Source organism: Microtus ochrogaster, unplaced genomic scaffold (genome assembly GCF_000317375.1).
Source record: "Microtus ochrogaster isolate Prairie Vole_2 unplaced genomic scaffold, MicOch1.0 UNK12, whole genome shotgun sequence".
Classification (NCBI taxonomy): domain Eukaryota; kingdom Metazoa; phylum Chordata; class Mammalia; order Rodentia; family Cricetidae; genus Microtus; species Microtus ochrogaster.
The window spans coordinates 5,691,528-5,710,502 of NW_004949110.1; the positions used below are offsets into that span (position 1 = coordinate 5,691,528).

General features: G+C 36.1%; 1 protein-coding gene across 1 annotated transcript in view; it reads right to left on the reverse strand.

Moving 5' to 3' along the window:
- Trpc1 (transient receptor potential cation channel subfamily C member 1) overlaps nt 1-18,975 on the reverse strand; it is a 54,672-nt gene that overhangs the window by 25,197 nt on the left and 10,500 nt on the right. Inside the window, exons 3-5 of the mRNA XM_013353570.2 lie at nt 18,249-18,623; nt 12,175-12,276; nt 6,744-6,946 (exon numbers count right to left, since the gene is read on the reverse strand). Coding sequence (XP_013209024.1) covers nt 6,744-6,946; nt 12,175-12,276; nt 18,249-18,623 — 680 coding nt within the window. The remainder of the gene's footprint in view (nt 1-6,743; nt 6,947-12,174; nt 12,277-18,248; nt 18,624-18,975) is intronic.

Sequence of the window (18,975 nt, forward strand, 5' to 3'; positions counted from 1 at the left end):
AGATCTCTGAGTTTGAGGCCAGCCTGATCTACAGAGCAAGTTCCAGAATAACCAAGCTTAGGCAGTGAAGGAAATTATCAGAAACAGGAAGCTGGTGAAGATGTAATTGAATGAAGGGGGCCATGTTCCAGTCTTAGCAAGCAGCAGAACGTGGCAGGTTCAGCCACGTGGTTCTGGTTTTAGAGTGAAGGATAGAAAAAATGGGTTATGGAATTTGCCTCCACACCTAATGAAACTCACTGAGGCCAGCATGTGTCAGGGGTGTCTCTGAATGGAGGCCCAAAGAGGCCATTTTGTGAAGCTGTGAAGTTGAAGCTTAGATTGCCTTGAAGAACTCAAGATGTTGGTGATGCTAGAGCTGTGGGATAACTGTCGGGGAAAACTGCTAACAGGGAATGGAATGAGCCCAAGAGAGAGAAGTGTGTTGCAGTCAACAAAGCTGAAAGGAGTTGGAGATCTAAAGAGTGTTTTGACATTAGACATGAAGATGCAGAGTTTGGAGTTTTCCCAGTTGGTTTTTGGTCTTGCTTTGGTCCAGCATTTCCTCACTATATTTCCTTCCCTATGTTTTGGGATGGGAAATACAGTTAAGAGACTGTATGACTCTCAGAATAGACTCTGAACTTTGGACTCTTAAACATTGTTGAGACTGTGATAAATTATGGGGACTTTTGAAGTTGAATTAAATTCATTTTGCATTATGATATTGTCACACACTTATGGAGAATGAAATGTGGTGGTTTAAATGTAACTGGCCCCCATAAGCTCATAGGGAGTGGCACTATTAGGAGATATGGCTTTGTTGGAGTAGATGCAGTCTTGTTGGAGGAAGTATGTCACCGTGGGTGTTGGATTGTGAGGTCTCATCTATTCTCAAGCCATGCCCAGTGCCTCAGTCTACTTCCTGTTGTCTTCTCATCAAGATATTGTCAGCACCATGTTTGCCTGCATGCCTCCATGCTCCCTGCCATAATAATAACAGGTTGAACCTCTGAAACTGTAAGAGAGCTACTCCATTAAATGTTTTTCCTTATAAGAGTTGTTTTGGTCATGGTGTCTCTTTACAGCAATAGAGACCCTAACCAACACAAGGCTGTTTTGAGATTTCCTCTGCCAAAGGAATTAATCAAAATTTCTTCATTTTAACCTCAGGCAAAGTTTTTGGACAAGGGCAAAAAGCAGCCACTTTCTTCACCAAAATATCACAAGAAAGATTTCTAGGCAGCATACTAAAATTTTTCGCCTTGGAAACCTCTTGAGCCACTCACAGTTCAAATCATTGTCTTCCATGTTCTTACTAGAATGGTCCATTAAGTAGCACTTAAAGTATTCCATTGCTTTCCTAACCCAAAGTACCAAAGTCCAAATTCTTCCAAAGAAAAATGTGGTCAGGCCTATCACTGCAATATTCCAGTCCTTGATACCAACTTTTGTCTTAGTTAGGGTTTCTATTGCTGTGAAGAGACCTCATGACCATGACAAATCTTATAAAGGAAAGCCAATGGCATGGCTCACATTTTCATAGGTTTAGTCCAATATCATCATGGTATAACATGGTGGTATGAAGGCAGACATGGTGCTGGTGAAGTAGCTGAGAGTCCTACATCTTGATTCGCAGGCAACTGGAAGTAGACTCAGACACTGGGCAGTGTCTTGAGCATATATGAGACCTCAAAGCCCACCTTCACAGTGACACACTTCCTCCAAGACTGTACCTACTCCAATAAGAAGGCCACAACTCCTAATAGTGCCACTCTCTTTGGAGGCCATTTTCTTTCTTTCTTTCTTTCTTTCTTTCTTTCTTTCTTTCTTTCTTTCTTTCTTTCTTTCTTTCTTTCTTTCTTTTGTCGTTTTTTGAAACAGGGTTTCTCTGTAGCTTTGGAGCCTGTCCTGGAAATTAGCTCTTGTAGACCAGGCTGGCCTCGAACTTACAGAGATCCACCTGCCTCTGGCTCCCAAGTACTGGGATTAAAGGTGTGTGCCACCACCACCTGGAAGCCATTTTCTTTCAAACCACCACATAGCCTAAATTTTACATTTACATTATCGGAATTTTACATTTTAAAAGAGTGAACTTAGTTTGTTACTTAATACTATATTAGAAAAGAATTATATTCTCCAATCCTTCAGAATTAAGGGAGAAGTTACCAATAGAAAGAAATCTGGGAATCCTTTGTATAAATGTATATAAAACACAACACATTTAAAAATAATTTACAGGTCAAGAGAATGAGTGGACAAGTCATATACTAAGATGTTGTGGGAATTTGGTCTGTCAGACAATATGGGCATGGTCTTTTCTGGGATACATGACTGGGTAAAAATGGAGGGTGAGGGTCAGGTGCTCTCTTAGATTGTAGAGGGCTTACTGGCAGCAGCAGCTTGGTGACCTTTCTGTAACTCCCCAATTGCCCTTGGGAATGAGGATCAGCAGCTAAAACATCAGCAGTGTTAGAGCCTCATTCTGTATTATGAGTGTACTTTATATTCTGCACCTGTTTAACAAATCTGACTTAATCCCAGAGATACATTCCTCTTTATCTGGCACCCAATGTGGGGCTTGAATCGATGACCATGCAATTAAAAGTCTCATGCTCTACTAACTGAGCTATTTGAACTTGAGCTGTGAGTGCCAGGTCACTTTACTTATATAATTAAAAAAAGGTCAGAAAAACACAATAAAGACAGATTCAGACAAAAAAAAGCCTCTAGATGGGTCACAGTATATTTCAAATGTACATAGGCTTGAGAGAGAGAGAGAATAAAGGGTATAAACAGTCACAGATTTAAAAAAAAAAGACTTAAAAATAATAAATCCCTTAAAGTAATAGGGAAATTAAAAATATATATAATTAAGTTATGCAAAGATGGAAAATATGTAGAGTCTGGATTATGTATATTATTGTGTTTTCTTTGGATTTTTTGGTTGTTAATGAGCTAGTTACTTAAAGACATTTGATTGTGGGGACCGCTAAGTTAAACCAACCTATATATTTTAAATCATAAATTTTATATTTTAAAGATATCTTAACTTCAAAATTTGGGTTAAAGGATATGTTGCTTTGGAAAAGAGGTTCTGCTTTTGTTTCCACAGAAGATGAGAAGCTGTGGATTCCTTCTAGGCTAATATGGTTAGATCTAGGAAGGTCTCTGATGGGAGCAATAACCTAGGTAATCCAACATCCAGAACAGCTTCAAGGTAACTGGCTGAGAAGATGCAGTCTCACAGACTACTATAGGCAAGATGCAACCATAATTCTCTATTTCCTCAGGGTTCCTCAAAGATTACCAACATCCAGCAATCAGCAGGAAGTTGTCTAGAGAAATATGTCCAAATTCTCAAAATATTGCTTATGAATGTTTGTTTTCATTTAAGGAGGGGTTGGTTATAAATTGTTATTGGTAATAGTTAATCTCTTTCTAAAAGAAGAAAGGGGGATATGATATAGAAATGATGGAGAAATAGATAGATTATTGAATCTACTATAATCCAAAAAACAAACACTAATCTCAAAATATTTTACATTGGTATAGATTTTAGTTATTGATATAAATTTAAGCTTAATTTTGTTATATTGTAGGTATATTTCTACTCTTGCTTAAGATATTGTGTTTATACAGCTTAATTAAAAATGCAGTACATAATTAAGAAATGCGGATTTACAAAAATAGTGTTATTCATCTATAACAGTCAAACCTATAGTCATGTTAGTTAGGCTTTCTAGATATATTTCAGATAGATATTATTCAAACATTTCAAAGACCTGCAGAATATGGCATTTAAAATGTCTTAATAACTTAGACTTTTCATGACAGTGAGACACATCTACTCCTGGAAGCAACAATGTACTCCAGAGAAGATGGTGGGCATCAAATAAACTCTGTGTGGAGTTTGTTCTCTTTATGGGAAAAGCTAGCCATGAGGGCAAAGAAATGTCCTTGTCTCAATTGCTGACAGTTACTATTCAAACTGGACCAACAGGACACTAAGAAAGGTGACTGCCAAGTTTTGCCAAGGCAAGGTAAGTCAGTCCTTCAAAGTTCCCTGCTTCATAGGAAAGTCTGTCAGATATGCTAGGCCTGTAGGCCAAAGTTAGATGCCCCAACATTACAGAGGAAACTTGGGTGACTGTTCAGGCAGCCAGATGCTTCTGTCATTTCTTACATTTTTGGAAGTCACTTGCACTTCCTGCTTACTCAAGTAATATTACTTCCTACTCAGGTCTTTGATGGAGTTGAAGGCTAGACAGTTATAATTATAGATTTTCTTAGTTATGATAAAAAGATAAATTATATATAAAACTTTAGACTCACCAAGATAGATAATAGAATATTTTTTCTACTTTTGTCAAATACAGACTAGATATTATAATTCTTACTTAATAATTATTTTGTTATATGTAATTTTACTATGTTAAAGTTAAAATCTTTCTTTTTGATAGAAAAGGGGAAATGCTACGGAATGCTTCTGTACACTAAAAATATGTATTGTTTCCATTGGCTAATAATAAAAGCTGTTTGACCAATAGCCAGGCAGGATAGGGTTGGGCAGAACAATCAAACTGAGGACTCAGATGAGGAAGGGCAGAGTTGAGAGAGACACAAGCAGTCACCCAAGGAACAAAATGCCAGTGACCAGTAAAAGTCATGCCTTAGGACAATACATAAATTAATAGAAATGAGTAAATTTAAATGTTAAGTGCTAGTTAGTAATAAGCCTGAACAGCCAATCAGTTTGTAATTATTTGGGACTGTGTGATCAGGATATGAAAGCTTCACCTGTTTACAGTAAGAGAAAATATGATATCCCTCCTTACCCATGTTGATGCCATCAAGAGGTGCATCACTACACTGATGCTCCTCAACTTGGAAGGTTCAACTTACAACTATTTCTAAGCTTTCCTACTTTGCAAGTGCTAAAAGTTATGTACATCCAATAAAAACTGAACATCACACTTTTTCTAGTTAGTATTTATTATGTAAATATTTATTAAATACTTAGCTCTATTTTACAGACAAGGAAATCAAGGACCAAAGAGGTTGCTTCATTACAATACAAACATCTTTTGATACTATGTATAATAATACCTAAGACCAAGTAATTTTACTTCTCTAAATACCCTCTGCTGGCCTCAAATTTATGATTCTCCTGCCTCAGTACTCTAGGTAATGAGGTTATAGATGTGTGCTACCATGTCTAAGACTGGCCATATTGCAACATGGCCACATGAGAATCAAAACCATATTAAAGCAGAGAAAAGGCTTATTCTTTTCAGACTGATTTCTCAGTCAGCTGACCACCACAGTAATAAAACTGTCCATGGGATGGTCTTGTGAGACCTATAGAAGGCAGGTGCTTTATTGACCTTAACATTTCAACTGGGAGATAGGAAAAGATGATAAATAGTAAAGAAGTAAAGATAAATATGGTCTAAGAAGGAAAACAAGAGGCATGAATAGCTAAAATATTTAGTGAGAAATTAAGTCTGTGGACTGGAAAGATATTTCAGTGGTTAAGACCACTTCTTGTTCTGCACAAAACCTAGGTTCAGTTCCTGGCATCCACACAATGGGAAACAAGTATAACATGACCTGTGAGGCTTGGGTTCTGGAGCCCTAACTAAGTGTGAAAAGGAAGAAGGAATGAGGAAAGGACAAACTACACAGATACACAGAGAGAGAGAGAGTAAATCTGGGATCAGGTGGGGTTTTGCTACCTCTGGAACCTCTCAGCACATTAATATGTATAGCACAGATGGAGGGATTAGCTATTCTCAGTTGGAGATCTCTGTAGGCAGCTGTCTCAGGCTACAAACATCTGGGAGAAGGAAGTTGAAGTTACTAGTCTTTGCACACTCACAAACTGTGTTAAAAAATCTTTCATAAACACTCATACCTGGGCACCTGATGAGATATGTGTCACCCCTCTTGAGCCTCATCTGGGCAAGGCTTTACCACCCTGGAGGGTGAAGCCATTGAAGTTCTCAACATGGCTATCCTCATGTCAACAATACACATTTATTCAGGACTTCACTCACTCAGTGTTTCCCAGGCTCCCTATACAAGCGACTGTACCTCAAGTTCCAGAAGACCTGGCCTTCACTGTAAACATGTGGCATACAAATATATATGCATGCAAAACACTTATATATATATAAACTAAAAATATTTAAATAAATGTTTTAAAGTTGTCTTCTACCAGAAATAGTAGGTGTGCACCACTATTTCTGGTAGAAGACAACTACCAAAAATACCCCAAGTACTCAAGAAGCCGAGAGGCAACTTAAAGGTCAGCTTTACAGTCTACAAGATGAGTTCCACTAGCCAGTGCTATATGGCAAGACTGTCTCAAAAAGCTAACATGATGATGATCATCATCATGGTGGTGGTAAAGAAGATGATGATATAGTAGTAGTTTTGTTTTCTTTATAAGGTAGCAAGTGGTGCCCTTCTATTCTTGCTACCTGGAACTACTCTTGAACTAATAAACTGCCTCTAAAAAGCTTCACCAGAACGAGTATGAGATAAACTTCATATACAACTTGAAGGATTTTCCTATTTAGCATTTGGTAAACATTTCTGAAAATTTCAGAATTGACCTGATAAGCAAAGGCGCTAGAAATCTGACTTTCCTAAGGCTCCCAAGCACATTTCTCAGAAATTGCACTGAGAGAATATTTTTTTAAATAATCATCATTGACATGCACCTTGGTACATCACTTATCAAACCCTCATTTTCTAACCTGGAATGTCTGAGGCTGTCCTTTTTGTTTTTTGCAGAACACAGAGTGCATTCACAGCCAACTGCATGGGGCTTGGGCAAAGACACGTCCTGTTTTAAAAGCATGGTAAGGATTTCATAGTTGTTACGATGAGCAGCTAAAATGACAGGGGCAACATCCATCGTTGTTGAATATTCAGGATTCTGAATTCGTTCCATAAGTTTCTGAAAAATATTCATACAAATGTCCAAAGGTTATTATCTGTGACATAAAAATATACTTATCTAAAGGATGGAATAAAAAAAATCATATAAGGAACTTTAGAATTGTTTTAAGAATAATACATTTTACTTCAACTCATTTTTTGAAATTTTAAAATTTCAATTCTAATTAACAAATGCTATATAATATAACATAATCTTAAATAGGCAACATTCCTAAAGTACCGTTCCATTTTCCTAAAGAAGCAAGGGTATCTAAAGAAATACTTTAAGAAAAAGTATTAATTTTTTAAAAAAACTAATAGGAACATGCATGATAAGGAGAAAGAACAAGAATTTTAGGAAAAGAATAAAATGGAAAAATAGAATGTTAAAAACAGCAATAGTATAAATGCATGAGAAAAACTAAAATTTCTACCTGTGTGGCCAGCCTTGTCCTACAGATAATAATGAAGCTACTTTTTTTATACAATCCAAACCCTGCATAGTCTACAACCTGTCACAAATGCGCAAGATCACTACAATCACAGTCAATAACTAATGAGAACTGCAACTGTTAGTCATTTATCCTCCCATTTCATTCCCACGGTGAACTATTAGGCTGAGTATAATTAGTAACCCTGAAGAAACTGAGGCTCAAAGAAGTTAATGTGCCTGAACCATAACTAGCACAGGTGCCAATCACATCCAGGTCTCTGTTACTCGGGACCCTGAGCTTCTCCCACTATAACAACCCTTTCACCTACAATGGTATGAAATGAGAAAAAGAAACAAAAAACAAAAAACATTAGTAATTCAAGAATCAAGATTAAAGAAAAAGGTTGACTATTTTATGACTATTGCATATTCTTTCCAATGCTTCTCACTTTTTTGCAGAGGTTTCCCTGAGAGCTGTTTGAGTCCAGGGTAAGCTCATCAAGTTCACATTTTGGTAACTTTTATTAACACTGTAAAAGTAGTGTACACTCATTATAAAATATCTGAAAAATACAGAAAAGCAGAAAGAAGAATAAAAATACCCATATTCCTTCTACTCAAATAACATTTTTTACAGTACAATATTTCCTTCTAGTCCTTTCTTTACTTCACCCCCTCTGAAGGATACACTTTGCATAAATCCTAGTGTGCTAAGCACGAGTGATAAAAACAATAGTTTTTGATAAAAGCAATAGTTCTTAATACTTCAAAGATCAAAAGAAAAAATAATCTCATTGCTCTAGAGCCCAGGATCTTCAAGGGACAAAATCATGCACAGAAATTTGCATGCAGTTTAAGGAAACTCACAGACTCTGTGTTCAAGATACTCTGCAATGTAAATGACATTACAGCAAACTGCTATGAAAATAGCCTTTTAGAAATTTAGGACTACCTCATTAGCATAGATCCTCCCCCAAAAATAGAAGTATAGGTCAAAAGGCCAGGAAAAATTAGAAGTTCTTGATATATAATGTGAAAGTCTTTTCAATGCTTTATAGCCTCAATATAGGGATGCATCCATTTCATACTATTGTTTCACTCACAGAAAAGGAGACTGACACTATTAATATGGGTGAAAAACAATAAAATTTTAATTTATTTTCTTTTAAATACTGATAAGTTTTGATATTTTCTGATATGCTTTTCTTCTTTTACAAAGTTTGTTCCTGTACTTTTCAATTATTTTTTGGAGATTCATATTCATGAATTTATGTAACAGTTACATAAAAGCCTAAAATTGGCACTTTTTTCTCATTGTATTGGTTGAAAAGAGTTATATTTACTCCCAGGCTTAAAGTCCTAACTGAAAAGAGATCCTGTGTTTCCTATGAAGCATTTTATGCCTGGAAAACTACTATGAGACGTTAAAAGATTAAAGCTTATAATTTCACTGCTGATAGTATGACCTACACATTTTCAAGTAAATAGCCCATATTTTAGAGTTAATAGTGAAAAGACAATTCAACACGTCAAGGCTATAGGATGAATTCACTGAAGTAGTAAAAGAAAAATATATTAAAATATTTGTGTCTGATTAGAAACAAAAAGTTGTTAAAAGGTGATTTTAGAGCTGTTGTAAGTATTCAGATAAAGAATGAATAAATGACCTTGTCAGAGACAGAGCAGCAAATGCTTTCTTCACAGACCATCTGGGGACTGCCAAGGCTTTTAACTGCTGAGAACAGTGGTGATAAACTAATACTTGCCACTGTTCTAATGGCAAATAGCACTCCACCTTGCTCCAAAGACAGAAATGTGTTTCCAGGCTAGAAGGTGGAGCAGGAATATAAAAATATAGCAGAAACTGCAGGATGAATGGCAGACACTGAACTATTGTCTTTAGTCTGTTAGTGAAAGGACCTCCTTTTAAGCTACCCCCTTTTACGTCCTTCTTATTGGTTTCTTCCCAACATCTGAACTAAACAGTATTCTAGGAGAGTCACACTTTGTTGTTGATGTTGCTAGATTTTTGTTTGTTTGTTTGTTTGTTTTTCGAGACAGGGTTTCTCTGTAGTTTTGGGACCTATGCTGGAACTTGCTTGGTAGACCAGGCTAGCTTTGATCTCACAGAGATCACCTGCATCTGCCTCCCGAGTGCTGGAATTAAAGGCATGTGCCGCCACCACCTGGCCTGTTGTTACTAATTTTTAAATTGTATGTGTGTGTGTGTCTATGTGTGTTGCTAAAGGTTGCATGATAGACAAACACCTTATACTATTTATAACATCAGTTTTTTTTTTAGTGGTCCAAATGAAAGTAAAATTTGTTTAGTTCTTAAAAATATTTTTATTCTGATTACAGTTAGATGATAATCCCAGAAACTATTTAAAAAGATTAACTGATTAATATACCTTCAACAATAATAAATGTTAAAACTTTTTAAATTCAATGTACAAAAATATCTCATTTTAAAGTAACATCATAAATGACTATCTTGCTACTGAGAAAACCAATAAAATATTTTTTTAAAATCCCTAATTAGGTCAGTCAATAAGAAATGACTACTATAAAGTGGCATTTGGTTATATTTATATAGCTTTTTTCTGTGTGCATTTTTAAGGATTTAAAAATATTATTTATATTATGTGTATGATTATTTCACAAGTATATATGTCTGAGAACAATGTCCATGCAATACCCAGAAGCCAGATGAAGGTGATAGGTACCCTAGAATTGGAGTTGTAGATGGTTGTGAGCTACCATGTGGGTGCTGGGAATGGAACCCAGGTCTTCTGCAATAATAGCAAGTGCTCTGAACCACCGAGCATCTCTCCAGTCCCTTTTCTATGTATACTTTTAACCATCAGTTAATTATAAGTACAGTTCAGTGTCCTCATTTTATCTCATTTAATATTTTTTTTCTAAAACTTAATTTAAGATTATTATCTTTATCTGGGTGTGGTGGCTAACACTTATAACCCCAGCACTTTAATGATAGGGATTTAGGTATGGTAGGAGGTTCAGGAGTTCAAGATCATCCTTGGTTATTTAGGGAGTTTACAGCAGTCTGGGATAAAGTCTAACTCAAAATATTTTAAAGTCATTTGAATTATTGTCTTATATTCCAAAGTTTATATACAAAACTATTTATATTTCCTGTCTTGTCTTTTAGAATACTTATCTTTTTTTCCCCTCTTGTACTAGGAAAGTAATCAAGGGCATGCTAGGTAAGTGCTCTACCACTGAGATACCTTTTGGACATTTAGGATATGCCAAACAGTGTTCAAACTGCTACACATAAAATAAAAATCAATGATTTGCTTATTTTCCTTCTCAGATTTCTAGAGGAGTGGTGTAGGAGGTCCTTCTGTATTTGTGTTGCTTTCATTGGTCATTAAAGAAACTGCCTTGGCCTAGTTGATAGAGCGGAACTCAGGCAGGGAAGACAGAACAGAATTCTGGGAAGAAGGGCAGAGTGGCAGATGCCATGGTTCTCTTGCCCAAGATGGACGCTGGTTAGACTCATGCTGGTAAGCCACAGTCAAGTGGCGATACATATTAATGAAGAGGGGTTAAACTAATATGTGAGAGTTAGCCAATAAGAGGCTAGAGATAATGGGCCAGGCAGTGTTTAAATGAATACAGTTTCTGTGTGATTATTTCAGGTGTAAGCTAGCTGGGTGGGATGAAAAGCAGGCCCTCTCTCTCCTACAACAGAGGAGTCAGCACTAGGCTAAAGAATACAAGTATCTTTCTTGTTTATGATATACCTTGTAAAATATTTTCCAAAACACCTGATTCTGCAATAGTACACAACCATGGCCACTTTTCTTAATTTGGTCAAAAATAAGCAAAATTCAGTAACTTGCTTGATTAGCAAATATACTTTAAAATTTTATGTTTTTTTTTTTTGTTGGTTTTTCGAGACAGGGTTTCTCTGTGGTTTTGGAGCCTGTCCTGGAACTAGCTCTTGTAGACCAGGCTGGTCTCGAACTCACAGAGATCCTCCTGCCTCTGCCTCCCGAGTGCTGGGATTAAAGGCGTGCGCCACCACTGCCCGGCTTTTATGTTTTATTTTATGAAAATTTCTAAATGTTCTTTTCTAATAGAGTTTGGTGCTTTCTATCACTTTTTTCTATTACTACTACTACTACTAATAATAATAATATTTATGTATGTATGTATGTAAGTATTTATTCATTAAGATAGGGTTTCTCTATGTAGCCCTAGCTGGCCTGGAAACTTGCTATATAGACCAGCCTGGCCTCAAACACAGAGATCCTCCTTACTCTGCCTCCCAAGTGCTGGCATTGAGTGTTTGCTGCCAGTCCCAGATCTATTATTAATTTGAGATACTTCCTGGAAGCCTGTTTCCCAGTATCCATAGTTCTATATTTGCCCAACGCCCGAAATCGAGACGTAACTTCTGTAACAATGAGAATGTGTGCCACTGCAATTCTCACCTGCTGTTTATAAGCTAAAACAGTTCTTCCACACCAGCTACCTAAATACTATCTACTTTGTCTTCCTTTTTTATGGTTTCATTACTTGTACATCTTAAATCTACCTAAAAACTAATCTGTATTTTCAAGGAAATACTGGTTCACACTGACATAATATTAACTAATTTTAAAAAGGTTTCCAGAAAGCAAAATTAATTGTCTCTACTTACTTCAAAGTAATATTTTACAAAGTAAAAATATCAATACTTTTAAAAACAAAATAAACTGGGGAGGGGGAGAAAAGATGGCAATGGGACAGGAGATCTACTTTGGCTTAAAAATCCAGATTAATAAGTATTTAAGAGTACTGACTACTATAGTTGGTCTTGGTGATCGTTTTGGTCGATGATTAAGTAGTATATCGACAGCTCCCACTACTTCAGAGTCGATGGCCACCAAAAGTGCATCTGCGGACTTTAAAAAAATGAAAGTTAAAATGAAAATGGAAGATAAAAATGTAAAAGTACTTTAACTAATTCATGGTTATTTTAAAATTCTTTACACTGTATTATATACAGCAATATTGGATTTTAAAAAATTTATATTGTCCACATAGTACATTTGCTTTCCAAATCAGTAGTACTTCTATGTACCACAATGTACCATTTTTGTTCTGATTTCAATGCACAACCTGATAAAATAATGACTATTTCATAGAAGGGTTTCTGTATGGAACAGTGTTAATCCATGCAATGTTTAAAGCTAAAAATCAAAAACAAAAGCAAAAAAACCTTCAAGATGTTTTATCTTGAACCATGGACCAAAAATTTCCTAGAATTCTAAATTTATTAAAGAAATTACCAGAAACTAAAGAAATATGTTGGATAACATCATCAGTGTAATTCTGAGAAGAGGGGAGAATATGAAGATATACAAAAGCCCTCTAGTCTCATCTTCAAAACATACACCGCCGATGGAAATGGTACAATTTGAGATTGTCAGAACTCATCAAGTAGAAACCACAAAGGATTCAGTTACCAAAGTTGTTAGAGTCATGAGAGTTTACAGTTCCAGTCCCAGCCTACTGTGGAGACCTACTTCTGAGCAGAGGTGACCTAAGTTTAGACTCAGGACTCAGGGGCTCTACACTTCTTCTAACAAAGCCAACGTGCTACTGGCAACCATGACACCAAGTTTTGGATCCCTTGCTTTTTGTCTTTTTTAAGAAAAACCATAATAGCAGAAGGAAAAATGAGGTAATGAATGATGATTTAATCTTAGAAAATGCCATAATGCCAGCGCTCTTGCCCCAGGAATGAAACTATAGCAGATCTGTAGCATTCTCTATAGCTGCATAAAATAAAGTTTTCACTGTCCTTATTTGAATGTCAAAAATAAGACTAAAAATGGCAAGCTTTAGTGGGATGTTTAAAAATAGTATTTGACAACCCAAAATAGGGGCTGGAATTCTTTTTAAACTCTAGGAATCACTAATGTTTTCCTGTAGGAAAAATTTCCTTGCTAGATGAGAAATTTAATCCCTTGAAAATGTTAGTGTTCATTAGATATGGTCCTAAAAAGTGCAAGGACTTTTTTTTTCTTTTTTCAGTTCATGCTTCCCTTCAGTTTTAGCATATTAAATCAGTTGAAGCAAACAAACTTTTAAAAGCAAGGACCCAGTATCCATTATTACTAGATATAGTATCTACAGTTTTAAATTTAATCAATAAAGCTAACTATAGTAATGCCACTGCTCTCAAACACCATGCAATTCCAATAATCTAAAATATAGTCATGAATTATTTACAACTCAAAACAACATCACCAAAAAAAAAAAAAAAACTAACAACAACCCAAGTCACAGAGTAACATCATAGACATTATTTCCTGAAAGAGACAGGCCTAACCACTTTTACTTAAGACTTGTCCATAAGTAAAGGGCAGTAGCTTTCCTAAGCATTCCTCAGATCTTTACTGAATAAAAGAACAGCTAGAATAAAACCAACAAAAATGGGGAATAGAAAAATAAAACTAAAAGTTGACGACAGAAAGAATAAAATACCAGTAGAACAAAATCACTGTCAGAACACAGAAGTCTGCAGACTTTAATGCTAGGACAAATTATTAATAATTTTTTAGACCTCTACAGGTAAGGGCAGAAGGGGAGAAGGGAAGAAGGGAGGGGAGTAGAGAAAAATGTATAGCTCAATAAAAACAATTAAAAAATAATTTTGGACCTCATAAAGCAAAGTAAAATGATTACATTCTCAACTCCAACTAATGATGGCAAAGTTAAATTATATTCAGGTACACTACTCAGTAAAGGGTAAAGAGGTATGCTAATATTCAATGCTTAAAAGGATAAGCTTCAGCTATGAAAAGTACTTATATTAAAAACGTAATTTAAGAGTGGCCATTGACTCATTCTATACAAATAGTATGTTACTTGATAAATAAATGACAGTTCTGAAGGAAAATACTTTAATTTAAAAAAATAAATTTATTTGAGACAAAGTATTAAAACCAGACTGGCCTTGAGCTTGTGTTCCTCTCGCCTCAGCCTCCAAAGCACTGGGATCACAGGTGTGTGCCACCATGCTCAGGTTAAAGTATTCTTAAATACTTGCAAGCATACAAAACATCCTCACTTATTTTTATTTCCCAATTTCTAAGCAAACTGACCATCCCCACTAAAATATATTCAGTACATAAACTTACTATATTTGAAGCCACTCTTTCCTTCTCACCTCAGAACTTGTCCAACAACTCCTGATCCTTCTACCCTCAGTGTGAGAAGATACTTATATTTCGTTTCTATACCTGATTTCCACTTATAAAATATATTAATGCTCTGGAATATTCTATAAGAACTTAGTCCTTCATCCAGAGGAATATTAGTCCCACATTCCACAACTTGAAATTTTTCTCCCTTTGTTGACTTTACTTGATCTTATCTTTCTATTGTCACTAAATGTTTTCTTTTTTATTTCACGGTTAAAATTCTCAAATTAAGATATATCATGTTCCCTAAATATTTCAGCACCATAATTTCAAAATCCAATGACTTTTTCTCTCTCCTCTTGTGCCTTTACTTCTAAGCAGAAATTAAACTAAAATTCCTCTTTGGTTTTCACACCACCATTCTAACTGAACCAAAAATTGCAAATAATTCATTTGATCTTTTAAAATGTAACTCTTTCCTACCAGTGCCCTTTATTAAATATAAAAACTCCCTAAGGAAAAAAAAAACTTGTGCTAGCTCTATGCTCTGTGATTTCTGCCCTTGTGAAGATATATAGGGTCATCTTCTTGCTTATGATGCCTAGAGTATCTTGGTCATAATCAGACAACCCCCAAATAAGTAAAGCTAAAACCTGGAAATTATATTGCTTTACTTACATCTAACCTTTCCTCTGAGCTTGCTAGTATTCGCCCCTCTCTCCTAGTCACTCATATTTAAGATTGATAAAACCCTAGGACTCAATTCCCTTTCTTGACAGCTTTTGTATCTCCTCTTACTCCACACACACAGGGCCTCAGGCGTGCAAGACAAGGGTTTTACCAGAAGCTACAACCCAGCCCCTCCCCTCTTCTTACACAGCCACTGTCGCTCTTATAGACAGTCTTCAGTTCAGCCCTTAATATTCATACCTGAATTATTACAAAAACTGCCCACATGGGCTATAACCTTCCCTTCCTTCCCAGTCTTGCCTAAACTTGAACACCATATTCATCTATCTAAAATAACACAAGACACATACCATATTTTCTATCAAAATGTATTGAATGATACCTAACTATCTATTATATAAAACACAGATCCTCCCATTCAAGGCCTTTTTCACCAGTTGTGTTTTAGTTATTTTTCCTGAGTATTTCCATTACATCACAAGCCCAGTGCTTTATTCTAAAGGCTGTGAATTCACTGTCTCAGAAAACACACCTCATATATCTGCCTTACATTCTTTCCTGCATCCCCTGTCCCTTAACTACTTCTAAGTTCTTGAATAGACTTGGATAACAGGAAGAACATGGACTCGAGAACCAGAATTTAAGTGCAGACCCCAAGTTTGCCATTTACAAAGTAAATCCAGGCAAGTTACTTAATCTTTCTGAAGATCGGGAAGACGAGTCCACCGGGACAAAGCAGGGCAATATAAATCTTAGCAATGGTAATATTTCTTCTTTTTTTTAATTTTTAAATTTTATTTTATGTGTATGAGTGTTTTGTCTGCACATATGTCTATGCACCACAAGTGTGTCTTGTGCCTGAAAAGGCCAGAAATGGGTGTTGGGTCCCCTGGAACTAGAGTTGCACACAGATGGTTGTGAGTCATCATGTGGGTGTCAGGAATTGAACCAAGGTCCTCTGCAAGAGCAACAGGTGTTCCTAATCACTGAGCCATCTCTCTGGCCGAATATTAATATTTCAAGGCCGAGCTCAATAGACACTCTTCAGTGAAATCTTTCTTAAAACTTTTAAAAGATATATTTTTAGGCTGGGTGGTGGTGGTGCATGCTTTTAATCCCAGCACTTGGGAGGCAGAGGCAGGAAGCCAGTCTGTCCAGGACAGCCAGGGCTACACAGAAAAACCCTTTCTCAAAGTAAACAAACAAGACACATTTTAATTATATGAATGGTGAGCAATATTTGCATGTGAATGCAGGTGCCTGTGGAAGCCAAAGGTGTCAGTGCCTCCTGCAGCTGGAGTTATGAGTTATTTGATGTAAGTACTAAGAACAGAACCGGAGTCTTCTGCAAGAGCAGCAAGTACTCTTTACCATTTAATCATCTCTCCAGTTTCAACACATTAAAAAAAAAAAGCCCCCCCCCCCATCTCTTCAGCACTAGGGATCAAAGACAGAGACTTACACATGCTAGACAGAAACCTAGTTTTCTTGATAGCTCCAAACCATAATGGTCTTATTATATTGCTAAAATATTTATGTTTGAATTGCAAAAAGTTTAAGTATAAAATAGGGCTTCTCAAAAGCAGCTCTATTGACATTTGGGTCAATAAGTGGGTCAAAACCATATGGGTTTTGGTGTTATTGCAGTACCTTTCCTGTGTGTTCAGTAACATCTACAGCATCTACCCACTAGATACCAATAGTAATCTGTCCATCAACTGTGAAACTAAAATATCTCCAGATATTGCCAAATATTCTTTGGTACAGACAAAGTTGTTTTTTTTTTTTTGAGGACCACTGTTGTAACTCAAGATAAAACAAGAAGTATTTTGTAACTGTAACACAATATACAAGCATCAAGCATTCTTACCACTCAGCACTTATTAAATACAGTCTTACATTTAAATTCCCTTGTAATCCAGAGGTGCTTTAGCTGTCAATTCATTTTAATACCACTGGTGAATAAGTCATATTTTCCGTATTCATTTCCACCATCACACCCAGCTAAGGTCTTGGACATTTGCTGGCTGACAGAATGAGGCACAGGTTACTTGGACAGAATACAGAGAACTGGAAAGAGTATGGGGTTTGCAGCCAAAAGATTAAATTCAAGTATTAGCTTGCCTTTACTAATTTTACAACTCTGGGCAATCCATTAAAGTCTGTGAGCCTCAGTTTTATGATCTCTAAGATACAGCAACTAGATAGTCTGATTGTGATGTTCAAATATAATCAAGAGTGTGAAAGAATCATGTTACTGGAGAATTAGTATGTATATAAAACCATATGTGTAAATGCAGTTATTATAACATTTCTTATCCAAAATAATCAAGGACTGAATTTCTTTATAACTTTATTTTCTAGGTAACTGAAGCTTATGCCTTTAAGTGTTTAAATTTAAATTTTAAATAATTTTGATGAAAGTTTTCTGCTTTTAAAGGATACATATACATATATACATACATAAATATATATGTTCTTTCATCTAAGGTTTTAGGTAGTGAATATAATTTAACTTTTCCTTATTGATGCTAAACCAGTTATAAAGTTTAACCACCAGGCAGATACTCAATGCTAAAAATCTCGAATTAAACAATGTGAGTGGTCCCATGCTTCATTTTGCTCAGTTACAGCTCTATGCTCCCTTTTATGGCCTTTCTTGATCCTCTTCAGATCAGAAATCTAAAATTTTAAGTTTGTTAAAATGAGAAAAAGCAGGCTGTGAAGGAGAAAGGAGAAGTGTTCTACACCTGAACTAAATCCAGAAACCTCATGGAAATGACAAGGGCAGCTCAGAGGCCCTTCTCACTTAGTTTCTTGTTGTACTCTAGGTGGTAGCTAAAGTGGCTAGGTACCCAATATCCCTTTCTACCCCAAGAGTGTGTGTTTGTATACTTAAATATAGACATATACATATATGTCATTCACAAGTTCACATTATGATATAAATCATAGGGATGTAGCTAAACCTGCCTATCACACTAAGAGCAATGGCTGCGTTTCCTGATGTCAGTCCAAACGCCACGCCTCATTACAGCTGCAGCAGAGGAGCCAGAGCTCTGTGCTGTGTTCACCATGAGTGACCCAAAGGGAGAGGACACAATGCCATTAACTTGTCCAGAGCTCTGTGCTGTGTTCACCATGAGTGACCCAAAGGAAGAGGACACAATGCCATTAACTTGTCCAGAGCTCTGTGCTGTGTTCACCATGAGTGACCCAAAGGAAGAGGACACAATGCCATTAACTTGTCCAGAGCTCTGTGCTGTGTTCACCATGAGTGACCCAAAGGAAGAGGACACAATGCCATTAACTTGTCCAGAGCTCTGTGCTGTGTTCACCATGAGTGACCCAAAGGGAGAGGACACAATGCCATTAACTTGTCCTTCAAGTGTGCACGCAGCCTGCGCTACCTTAAGGGACATGAAGACAAAGGGCAGGTTCTATCATTCATCCTTAAATGAAAGCAAACTCTACATTTCAAACAAAGAGAAAACATAATAAAACCGGAGAAACCAAATCAAACTGTAAGTTGTTTTGTGAGGAACATTTTGTTCATGTGTCTATAAATAACACGGGCCACAGAAAACCTTGTCCCCTGGCACTTCTATAACACTTGCACTATTTTTAGTATTAATACAAATAGTTATCCTATCAGTAATAAAAATAATGTCATCTTTAATAATTCATGATCGTTTATTTTTGTCTGATGTAGGGAAAGGAAACAGGAAGAAAAACACAAATAAATTTAAAATATTACATTTT